This window comes from Mobula birostris, chromosome 2, assembly GCF_030028105.1.
Source record: "Mobula birostris isolate sMobBir1 chromosome 2, sMobBir1.hap1, whole genome shotgun sequence".
Classification (NCBI taxonomy): Eukaryota; Metazoa; Chordata; class Chondrichthyes; order Myliobatiformes; family Myliobatidae; genus Mobula; species Mobula birostris.
This window is the reverse complement of record NC_092371.1, coordinates 164,370,825-164,383,098: the sequence shown is the minus strand read 5'-3', so window position 1 is coordinate 164,383,098 and position 12,274 is coordinate 164,370,825. Positions and strand designations below refer to the sequence as shown.

At 42.7% G+C, this 12,274-nt stretch overlaps 1 protein-coding gene across 20 annotated transcripts in view; it reads right to left on the bottom strand.

Annotated features, from left to right (window-relative positions):
• The window catches only part of dst (dystonin), a 603,331-nt gene that overhangs the window by 87,622 nt on the left and 503,435 nt on the right, over positions 1 to 12,274 (bottom strand). For all 20 annotated transcript variants that reach the window (XM_072250685.1, XM_072250715.1, XM_072250746.1 and 17 more), the window contains 3 exons: positions 10,347 to 10,466; positions 8,072 to 8,179; positions 7,461 to 7,679 (listed from right to left, as the gene is read on the bottom strand). In XM_072250685.1, the coding sequence (XP_072106786.1) occupies positions 7,461 to 7,679; positions 8,072 to 8,179; positions 10,347 to 10,466 (447 nt within the window). The remainder of the gene's footprint in view (positions 1 to 7,460; positions 7,680 to 8,071; positions 8,180 to 10,346; positions 10,467 to 12,274) is intronic.

Here is a 12,274-nt window from a genome sequence, read left to right as displayed (position 1 = left end):
TACCTGCTACCACCTCGGTCTCACCATGTTTCAAGCACCAGTAGCATTATACTGTTAACTATTCAACTTGTGTTGTAAATGCACCTTATTATTTGTTAATTTATGTTTGGTAATATTACTTTATGTGTTGTGCGTGAGTTATAAGAATTGTGTTGTGCGCCTTGGTCTGGAGGAACATTGTTTCGTTTGGCGATAGCATGTATACAGTTGAATGAAAATAAACTTGAACTTAAACTTCTAAATTCAAAGAAATATTCCATTTAAAGTCAGAATACAGGAAGTATTTTAGCCCAGGTGATACCGAGTAAACACCAGCTATAGCATTCTAACTAGTTGCATCACCACCCGATATGGGGGGGCGCCACTGCACAGGATCGGGAAAAAGTTGCAGAAGGGTGAAAACTCAGCTCGTTTCATCATGGGCAACAGCCTCCCCAGCATCAAGGACATCTACAAAAGACAATGCCTCAAAAAGGCATTATCTATCACCCAGGATTTGCCCTCTTCTCATTGCTACCATCGAGGACATGGTACAGGAGCCAGAAGACCGACACTCAACATTTTAGAAACATCTTCTTCCTCTCTGCCAACAAATGCCCGAATGGACAATGAACCTGTGTACACTACCTCACTTATTTGCTGCAAAACAATAAATTTCACAACATATACCTATTTGATTAAACTGATTTTGACTCTACCTTCTCCAAACACGAGGAAAATCAATTTAAATGTGTTACAACTGAGGTACAACACATCTATGCAGAGCAGAATGTTCTCTTTTAAAAACATAAATAGCAGAAGTAGACGTAGAACGAGGTCTTTCAGTCTGTGCTTTGAAGCATTTTGTTGGCCAAACAAAACCTTCACAAATTAACTTGCCAACCTTGAACTAACAGTCTTAAAGAGTACTCTGGGTGAAGCAGTGAGAACATTTGTTGTTTGGCAGTCATCCATATCCCAGAGGAAAAAGGAAATTCAAACAAACAATCTCTTTGAAGATGACATCATGGGTGAAAGCTTGATCAAGGAGCCCAAAATACTGAACCCTTTCCTGTGCTGAAACAAAGAGATTTCCAAAGAAGTCAGAGGAGAAAACAAAAACACTGGCCTAGAATTTGTGAAAATAAAATGTCCAGGGAATTGTCAGAGTTCATAGACATCAATCCACCCAACAGGTAGCACCTTCCATACTGTATATCTGTAGGTGCAAAGGGCAAATAGGAAAGTTACTATCAGCAATGGTGGGTGCTCCCTGACCCTTGACCCTTAGAAATCAGGGATTCACTGAAGAATCCTGTAACAAGGCAGTATGGTAGTATTCCCTATCTTCGTTATATGCGTCTTCAGACAATGTGGATTCACAGTTATGCGAGGAACCTATTTCTACCAACTTCTCATTATATGCGTCCAAATCTCAGTTATGTGAGGAGCGCTCCTTTCCCACCAATACAAGTCACGTGCGCACGCCTCACAGTCTCACTCCCGCCAGTCTCGCATTGGTTTTGGCAACGTATGGATGTGCAATCTTGTGCTCTTAAACTTTCGTGTTTTTACCTACGGTGCAGTGATTTTGTGCTTGAAATATTTAACTATGCCTCCTAAGCGTCCGATGTCAAGTCCTGGGCCATCAGCCAAGTGGCAGAGAACTGCTTTAACACTTGGGAAAAAAAAGTTGGAAATTATAAACAGGGCAGCGTCAGGTGAAGGTAACACAGCTCTGGAACGCTACCCCGTGCAGTTGTGGGCTATGATAGCTGAGTTAGGCATCACACCAAAGCAGGTGTTTAATGCAGACGAGACCGGGCTTTTTTGGAAGCGTATGCCAAAACGTACTTACATAAGTAAGGATGAAAAAACTGTGTCAGGTTTCAAGGCAGCAAAGGATAATTGACTTTGCTTATGTGTTCCAATGCCGAAGGAGATTGTAAAATGAAGCCTCTCTTAGTTTACCATTCACTAAACCCCCGTGCTCTTAAGGGGTTGAGTAAGAATATGCTTCCTGTCCACTAGGCAGCTAACAAGAAAGCATGGGTCACTGGTCAAATCTTTGAAGATTGGTTTGCTAATCATTTTGCTGTTGAGGCTGAATGCTACTGCCAGGAACAGAATCTTGCCTTTAAAGTTCTTTTGTTGCTTGACAATGCGCCAGCCCATCCTAAACATTTGGACAGCATTCATCCTAACATAACAGTGCGTTTCCTGCCGCCTAACACAACATCGCTGCTTCAACCACTCGACCAAGGTGTAATATCCACATTCAAGGCGTATTTTTTACGGCCAACTGTCCCTCAGATGCTGCAAGCAACAGAGGATTTTGAAAATCCCGGGAGTTTACAACGGTGAGGGAATGGTGGAAGCCCCTCAACATCAGGCATGTCATCAACAACATTGATGAATCCTGGAAAGAGGTCAGGTCTTCCATCCTGAAGCAACCGGCAGAATTTTTTAAGGCTGCGGACACTTGGCACAAATGGCGATGGACATGGACCCATGTTTAGAACCGAGTCAGCATTTCAGTCGTTCCCTGCAGTCAAGCCTTCTTCCCTACAAGCAAATTTATGCTGAAAAACAAAATGCTGCCAAGCAAACAACCCTGATCACTTTCTTCAAACCGGTGTCATCTCCTGCTGCCGGCAGTACCGAGAGTTTTGTGAGTCTTTCTTCACCCCTTGCTGTGCTTAATCTGATCCTGACGATCACAACTATTCACCTTATCCACGTAAAGCTGCCCGACACCACAACAACCACTCATCTCCCGGAGCGAACACACCTGCCACTGTTGGTGAGTACTGTACACCCTAGTATGTTAACTTTCTATGATTTATTACGGTGAATATTACCTTAAATTGATGAAATATAATACGAATGCTGCCTTGTGGTACTGCTTTTGTGTCATATTGGCATGAAAATGTGAATAAATTACAGATAAAACATATTTAGGAAGTCCTCAAGAATGCATCCCTATTTTCTCCATTTAAATAATTATTCACATTATGCACCAACTTCGAGGAACGTACCCACTGCATATAACGAGGATAGGGTGTAGAGCAGTCAGCATAATGTTATCACAATGCCAGTGACCCAGGTTCAATTCAGCTGCTGTCTGAATCAGAATCAGGTTTATTATCACCAGCATGTAATGTGAAATTTGTTAACTTAGCAGCAGCAGTTCAATGCAATACATAATCTACAGAGAAAAAAATAAATAAAATAAAAACAATATTAATAATAAACAGGTAAATCAATCACATATATTAAATAGATTTTAAAAAATGTGCAAAAACAGAAATACTGTATATTAAAAAAAAGTGAGGTACTGTCCGAAGCTTCAATGTCCATTTAGGAATCGGAGGGCAGAGCGGAAGAAGCTGTTCCTGAATCGCTGAGTGTGTGCCTTCAGGCTTCTGTATCTCCTAACTGATGGTAACAGTGAGAAAAGGGAATGCCCTGGGTGCTGGAGGTCCTTAATAATGGACGCTGCCTTTCTGAGACACTGCTCCCTGAAGATGTCCTGGGTACTTTGTAGGCTAGTACCCAAGATGGAGCTGACTAGATTTACAACCTTCTGCAGCTTCTTTCGGTCCAGTGCAGTAGCCACTCCATACCAGACAGCGATGCAGCCTGTCAGAATGCTCTCCACAGTACAAATACAGAGGTTTTCGAGTGTATTTGTTGACATTTCAAATCTCTTCAAACTCCTAATAAAGTATAGCCACTGTCTTGCCTTCTTTATAACTACATCGATATGCTGGGACCAGGTTAGCTCCTCAGAGATCTTGACACCCAGGAACTTGAAGCTGCTCCCTCTCTCCACTTCTGATCCTCTTATGAGGATTGGTATGTGTTCTTTCGTCTTACCCTTCCTGAAGTCCACAATCAGCTCTTTCGTCTTACTGATATTGAGTGCTAGGTTGTTCCTGTGGCAACATTCCACTAGTCGGCATTTCTCACTCCTTTACACCCTCTCGTCACCACCTGGGATTCTACCAACAATGGTTGTATCGTCAGCAAATTTATAGATGGTATTTGAGCTATGCCTAGCCACACAGTCATGTGTATACAGAGAGTAGAGCAGTGGACTAAGCACACCCACCCCGAGGTATGCCAGTGTTGATCATCAGTGAGGAAGATACGTTATCACCAATCCGCACAGATTGTGGTCGTCCAGTTAGGAAGTCGAGGATTCAATTGTAGAGGGAGGTACAGAGGCCCAGGTTCAGCAACTTCTCAATCAGGATTGTGGGAATGATGGTATTAAATGCTGAGCTATTGTCGATGAACAGCATCCTGGCATAGGTGCTTGTGTTGTCCAGGTGGTCTAAAGCCATGTGGAGAGCCCGTGGAGATTATAAGGTGTTTGTCCATTTTCCTCATCACCAGATGGGTTTCCTCTGGGACCTCTGGTTTCCTCCCACAGTCCAAAGATGTTTGGGTTAGTAGGTTAATTGGTCACAAGTGCAAATGGGCTTGTTGGGCTGGAAGGTCCTGTTTTTTAATATGTCACAACTGGCCTTACAAACTTGGTTTGAACAGAAGGGAATGTGCAGGATAAGTGTAACATCTTTTAGGTGAAGTCTCAGTATAAAGAAACTTGTTAAATCTTCCTTGTTTTTCTCCCCCAAACATACACAGATACTGTGTTTTGGCAAAAAAATATTTTTTAAATACAAAAAAACTTCTGAGTCAAAGGAAAACACAAGGAACTTAAGCAAGTTCCTGACTTCTTGATTGTATGAGAAAGAGTCAGTGTTTTAAGTATAAAAAGCTTTTCATTGTACTGAATAAGTCACAGTCAGTGACCGAGGATTCTTCACCATTTAGTGCAATGGGTTTACTTTGGCTATTTTCCACATACTCCCAGTATAAGCCTGGTCACTAGCAAAGTTTCACCATCAGGGATTTCTCCCACAATTTACTGAAGCTTTTGCAAAATATAAATTTTGAATTTACTCTGGAAATTGGCAACAACTAACAACAAAATCTTCCCTTGTATTCAAAAGAAAGAAACCAAACTCATTAATTTAGCCCTTTTCCAATGTGTTGTATGCTGCAACTTTAGAAAATGCTACTAATCTTTCAATACTTCAGGTACTTAGCTCATTTATCTGATGACTGATGTGCTAATTGGAAGGGGAAAGATCATGCTTGTGGAACATAATATTGTCTGGTTTCCTAACTCATAAGAATGTGAACATTTTGTAAATTAAGCTAGCAACAGCATCAATAGAGAAACCAGCCATCTACACCTCACCTAGTGCGCGATCAGAATCTTGTTCTGAGGTGAATGATTCTTGCCCCTTACAAAGATTTTTGAGATAAACAAGCCAGGGGCCAACAATCCAGCAATATTTTCTAAAGTAAATTTTAATGCAGATGTAAATAAAATCATTAGCGTACTGGAAACTATCATTTTAAAATCTCCAGTGTGAGAGTGAACAGTAGCTTCCATAACCTGATATATTCCAGCACAGGGGCTTGGGGCAGTAGCTGAAAGCACACTAAGGAACACCTGCTCCATGTGAATTTATTCACAAATGATAATGTGAACTGACAGGTAGACATTACAAGAACAAATTGTATTGATAAATCATTCATCCAGTGGAGAAGATGCGCTGACCTACAAATTTTACATTCCAGGAATCTGTACATTTCAAGATTATGTAAATCAACATCAACTAGGGAATATCAGTGTCAGAACACGTCAGATGCTTTTTAACTTAATGCTCAAAGCTCTGATTGAGAAACAGAAGGACAGAAACTACAGGGAAGAAAACAAAACCTTACTGATTCCCAAGACCATGGATATAGTCCTTGGAGAGGTTAAACAGACCAGGGTTAAACGCTCTAAGACTTTAGAATAATCAGAAGTGACCACAAGGAAACATACATGATTCTTACAAGGCTTTACTGGGTTGGTAAATTTACTCTTCCTTTGGCTAGAATGTCCAGATCCAAGGGTCACGGGATGAAATTAAGAGGGTGAACATGAGGAGAAATTACTTCACCCAGGGGGTGATGAATCTTTGGAATTCTCTACTCAAAGAGCTTGTGAAGATTCAAATCACCGAAGATATGTATATAGCCACTGATCAATTTTCAAATATTAAAGCAGATAAGGGATTTGGAATTTGTGCAAGGAAGTGGCTTTGCAGTAAGAGACCAGTTAATGATCTTACTGGATGATACAGCAGGTTATGAGGGGCTGAATAGCCTTCTCCTTCCACTTTTTATGCTGTCACATTCTTCCACCAACTACTGAGATGTGGTGCATAAAACAATCTGCAAAAAATGTATTTTGGGCAAAGAATAAACTTTAATAATTTGTGGATTACACAGAGACTTTCTGTTACATTCTCATCACATTGGAAGTGTGCAGAGCAGACACACTTACCCCAACAGGTTCGGTTAACGTAGCAGGAAGAAGTTACCGAGAGCAGCTGGTTACGGTGCAGAATGGAGAATGGATGGAGGAACACAGCACCTGAACACTTTTGATTGGCCTTTTTGTGATCAGGGTTCTTTACAGATCAGAGTGGCCCCACCAATGAGAAGCCCAAAGAAGACTATCACATTGAGATCACAACCGGGTGAAATCTACATTAAGCCACAGACACACCAAAATAAGACACAGCACTGGAATTATGCCATTCAGCCCATTGAGTCTGTTCTGCCATTCCATCATGGCTGATTTATTACCTCTCTCAATCCCATTCTCCTGCCTTCTCCCTGAAATCTTTGATGCCCTCACTATCAGCCTCCGCTTTAAATATACCCAATGACTTGGCCTCCACAGCCAGCGGTGGCAATGAATTCTACAGATTCACCGCTCTCTGGCAAAAAAAAAAAAAATTCCTTCTCATCTCTGTTCTGAAGGGATTCTGAGGTGGTGCCCTTTGTTCCTAGAGGCTCCCATTTTTGAAAACATCCTCTCCATGTCCATTCTATTTCGTCCTTTAGGCCTTTCTACAAGTGTTGAGTATATTCGATAGGTTTCAATGAGGTGCCCCCCACCATCCTTCTAAACTCCAGACAGTAAACTCCCCATATACAGACAGACACACACACACACAAACACACACACACAGAGTAACGTGTGTAAGGAGTAACATTTCATCAAAGTTCTTAGCCCGAGATATCAACGATTTATTCCTCTCCATAGATGCTTCCTGAGCTGCTGAGTTCCTCCAGCATTTTGTGTGTGTTCCTTCTGATTCTGATGCCTTAGTGAAGGACAGACAGGTACAGAAGTAATGCCCAGCCAATAAGTCCCAGAGGATTGGACTTGCAGAAAATATTAGAATACATATTTTTGCTCTCAATTTCACAAGCCCTTTCCCTCTTCTACCCATCACCTCCCAGCCTCTCACTTCATCCCTGTTCCCCCAACCTTCCTCCTCACCTGGCCTCTATTTTGCCAAGAACATGCCAGTCAGAGAGGGCTGATTCACCCATTCACTTACCCGAAGTTCCTCCTGCTGCTGCTTCAAAAGTTCAAACTCGATGGCAGGGGTAGGTAACTGTGAAATCAACGCTCGAGTCTCTTCAAGCCATGGCCAGAGCTCCTCATAGGTCTCGCAAAACTGGCTGACCAGAGACTGGGCCCGTTCGAGCTGCAGGTATCGCTCAGCATTCATCTGACTGATCACCTCATACTGCTTCTGAAGCGTGTCCAGCTTTTTCTAAAACACAACCCAAAGCACTTCGGTCAACGAAATAATCAACACAGGAGACTCTGCCGATGCTGGAAATCCAGAGCAACACACAAAATGCTGGAGGAACTCAGTAGGTCAGGCGGCATCTACGGAGAGGAATAAGCAGTCAATGTTTCAGGTCCTGGCCTAAAACATCAACCGTTGATTCCTCTCCATAGACGCTGCCTGACCTGCTGAGTTCCTCTAGCATTTTCTGTGTTTCTCTGACAACAGAAGTAGTAAGTGATCACCTTAAATAAATTCGGTTTTCCTCATTCACACTTCATTGCTTAAATGTATGTTTATAATCATTTCAGACTAATTGTGACTCACACAAACTCTAACATAAGGCAATTAAAATGCATCCTTCATTTTCGTACCTTCAGGGATATTTTCTCCTCTTCGGTGCTGGAATTCATAATTTGATCCCCTTTCGCTACCAGCTCATCAATTGTGTCTTTGTGTCGCAAAATATCCATAGAAAAGGCCTTCAAACACAGAGAAGAATGTGTCAGCACTGATGATTTTGTTTTTTAATTACAAGAATAAATAGAACTACTACACTGCTTTTGAGAGTCTGTTGGGGTCGTCTACTGTATCTGGTGCTAAAGGTGCAGCCTCCTCTACATCGGTGAAACCCAACATAGACTGGAGGACCGCTTTGTCAAGCACCTTTGGTCCATCTGCAATAAGCAGGATTTCCCAGTAGGCCCCCCCATTTTAATTCCAATCCCCCTCCCCATTATGACATGTCAGTTCATGGCCTCTGCCATAATGAGGCCACTCTCAGGTTGGAGGGACGAGACATTATATTCTATCTTGGTATACTCCCACCTGACGGAATGAACATCGATTTCTCTAACTTCTGGTAGTTTCTCTCCTTTTCTCGTTTTCCATTCCATATTCTGGCTCCCCCTTACCTCTTCTCCTCTCCACACCTGCCTATCGCCTACCCCTAGTGCTCATCCTCCTTCCCTTTCTCCCATGGTCCACCCTTCTTTTCAGTCCTTTCTCTCTTCTACCTCTCACCTTCCAGCTTCTCAGTTCACCCCCCCTCCCCCTCCCACCTACCTTCCCCCTCACCTGGTTTTACCTATCACCTGGCAACTTGTACCCCTTCTCCTCCCCCCAACTTCTTATTCTGGCTCCCTCCCCACCCCACCCTCCTTTCCAATCCTGCTGAAGTCACGTCCGGGAATGTCGACTCTATTCCTGTCCATAGATGTTGCTGACTGCTGATTTCCTCCAGCATTTTGTATATGCTAATATTAAATATTACTTTACCAGCTTCCTCCTGAAAGTTTCAAGTTAAACAGAGGCTACGATAAGCGCCCAGCTCCTGATTCTGACATTATTTGACTGCAGTTTAAAGATTATGTGAGGGGCAGGATTATTTTTTTTCAAGTTAAATGGAGGCTACAATAAGTGTCCAGCTCCTGATTCTGACAATATTTGACTGCAGTTTAAAGATTATGTGAGGGGCAGGATTATTTTTATTTTTACCCAGAGAAGGATTAGCCTGGAACCGATTACCTGGTATAGTAGTAGAAGCAGACAGTTTGGTGGAATTTAGAAGATTTTAGATAGACACAGGAATATGAAGGGATTATGGATGTGATACAGAGGAAGAGGATAGACAAGACAACTTGACATCAAAGTTGGCCATGGGCTGCCCAGTGCTGTACTGTTCTATCATGCCAGAGCCCGAGTGGTTCTAGCAATGAATGAAATATATGTCATAGGGAAGTAGATTCCTAAGGATTGCTGTCCTTGTTTGGTCCGCTTTCCAATTCTTGCAATGACAACCTGCGGGGAAGGGACTCCAAGGAGAAGCTGAGGGAGGACACCAGGTTGAAGGAAATAGCTGCTTTGTGTTGCCCTCCCCCTTATACAAGAGGATTATAAGCAATGAAAAATAGGTAAGAGAGGGTTAGTCAGAAGCGATGAAGGTGAGGCACTACAAATAATAAAACCAGGCATTCACAAAAAATACAATAAAATCAACGAAATACAAAAGAATCGATGAAAAACTACTCACATAGACTGGCAAACAATCACTAAGAAAAAGAATGAAAATTGTGTAAAACACAAAAATAATAAATAAATAAATAAACAAACAAACAGACAGATAAATAATACTGAGAACATAAGTCATAGATTCCTTGAAAGTGAGTCCATAGGTTGTGGAATCAGCTCAGGGTTGCGGTGACTGAAATTATGGTTCAAAAGTCTGAAGGGTAATAACTATTCCTGAATCTTGTTCTGGAACTGCTCCTGAACATGAGGGATTATCTATCAATGAATGAGCATGACCTTTGCTGCCCTGAAATGTTAGCTCCTCAGTGTGCACCATCAGATCAATATATTCTGAGGAGCATTACTCGCAGCTGCACTGACTGCAATGGCGCACAGCCAGCAGTGAAACTGAGGAACAGTCCTATTGCTTTTGACAAGTGTTTACATCTCAGAGTGCAGCTGTACAGAGGAAAGGCCAGAGTTCTATAAGCAAGATCTCACTCGTCAGGAAATAGGTCCTGTTGCAACACACTGGGTGGTGATCTCAAAAAACAGTGCCTCTTTTACATATGATCATAATGGACCCAACATTATACTGTAATAACACGGAGACAATGGCTGTCAAGCACACTGCATTACCTTTTGAACCTGCAGTTCAGCAGAAGTCTGGTCTTGCTCAAGCCTTATGTCGCCAAGTGATCTCAACTTCCTCTCTGTTTCTGCGATCCAGGCAATCTCCGCATCTGCTCTTTGCTCAAACTGATGAGAAGGAAGGACAGGGAGTCAAGTCATGGAATGGAGTCTTCCAACTCCCAGCACCCAATGCAACATCAAACAGATTTCACATCAGCCATTCTCTCAAAGGAGCAAATGCTTCCAGGTCCTTGGCCCAGTGCAGGCAGCCACTTCTAGCCAAAGGACACAGAGCTGGTTATCTCTCCCCTTGACCAACATCAATGTTCCTCCTGCTACACCAGAGTAGTTTGCAACCAATAACACTTCTTCCACAGGATCTATTGAAGTAGCTTTGATTGTCCAAGAGGGTCTGGAGAAAATGATGTGTGTGTGTGTGAGTGTGTGTGTGTGTGTGTGTGTGTGTGTGTGTGTGTGTGTGTGTGAGAGAGAGAGTGTGAGTGCGAGCGTGTGTGTGTATGAGTGTGTGCGAGTATGAGTGCGAGTGCGAGTGCGAGTATGAGTGCGAGTGCGAGTGCGAGTGTGTGTGAGTGTGCAAGTGCGAGTGCGTGTGTGTGTGTGTGTGTGTGTGAGAGAGAGAGAGAGAGTGTGAGTGCGAGCGTGTGTGTGTATGAGTGTGTGCGAGTATGAGTGTGAGTGCGTGTGAGTGTGTGTGTGTGAGAGTGCGAGTGCGAGTGTGTGTGAGTGTGCGAGTGCGAGTGCGTGTGTGTGTGTGTGTGTTGTGTGTAGTAGCCAATTAACCCACTGACCCATTTGTCTTTGGATAGTAGGAGGAAACTAGAGCACCTGGGGGAAACCACATGGTTCAGGGGAATATACAAACTCCTTACAGATGGCGAAACACCCCAAGCTGTAATGGTGTCACACGAACTGCTATGCACCAGTGGCACCCCATATATATTATATACAAGATAATCTTACCCCACTTGCCCCTGTGCTCTTAGCCTCTAAAAGGGGAATGATTACCTGTCTGTGGGCAGTGTCATTGAGGGGAATGTGCATGTAACTACTGTATATTTTTCTATGATTTGTATAGAAATATATAGCTGCACTGTAATGAAACAGGTCTTTTGGCCCATTATGTCAATGCTAACCATCAACCGCCTATTTACACTAATTGTATTTTATCTCCCTAAATTCCAGCAATGCAGTGATGAAAGACCGCATCATCCAGGACATGCCCTCTTCTCATCACAACCACTGGGGAGGAAGTACAGGAGCCTGAAGACATAGACTCAAGTTTTAGGAACAGATTTCTGAACAATCCATACTGTTTCCCCATGAACACCACTTTGTTATTTTTGCACTATTTATCGATGTTTTCTATACTTTTATTGTAACATAACTTTTATGAACCATTGCCGCAAACAAAGAACAATCCATGACCACTCCTTTATGTGTCCCCTGAACAAATAAAGTGCTCACCGAGTGCATGTTAGTGGTCAAGGTTCAATGAGTTGTGCTTTCAGAGATGCTCTTCTGCACACCTCTGTTGTAATGCATGCTTATTTCAGTTATTGGTGCCTTCCTGTCAGCTTGAACCTGTCTCGTTCTCCTCTGAAATCTCCAATTAACAAAGCGTTTTCACCCACAGAACTGCCACACAATAGGTGTTTTTTGTTTATCACAACATTCTCTCTAAATTCTAGAGACTGGTGTGCATGAAAACACCAGGAGATCTGCAGTTTCTGGGATACTCAACCCTCCACCCCCATGTGTGCTGGCATTGGAGAGGGTCCACAGGAGGTTCACGTGAATAATTCCAAGAAAGAAAGGGTTAATGTTTGAGAGGCATTTGATGGCTCTGGACCTGTACCAGCTAGAGTTGAGAAGAATCTCAGGAGATCTCATTGAAACCTATCCAATTTTAAATA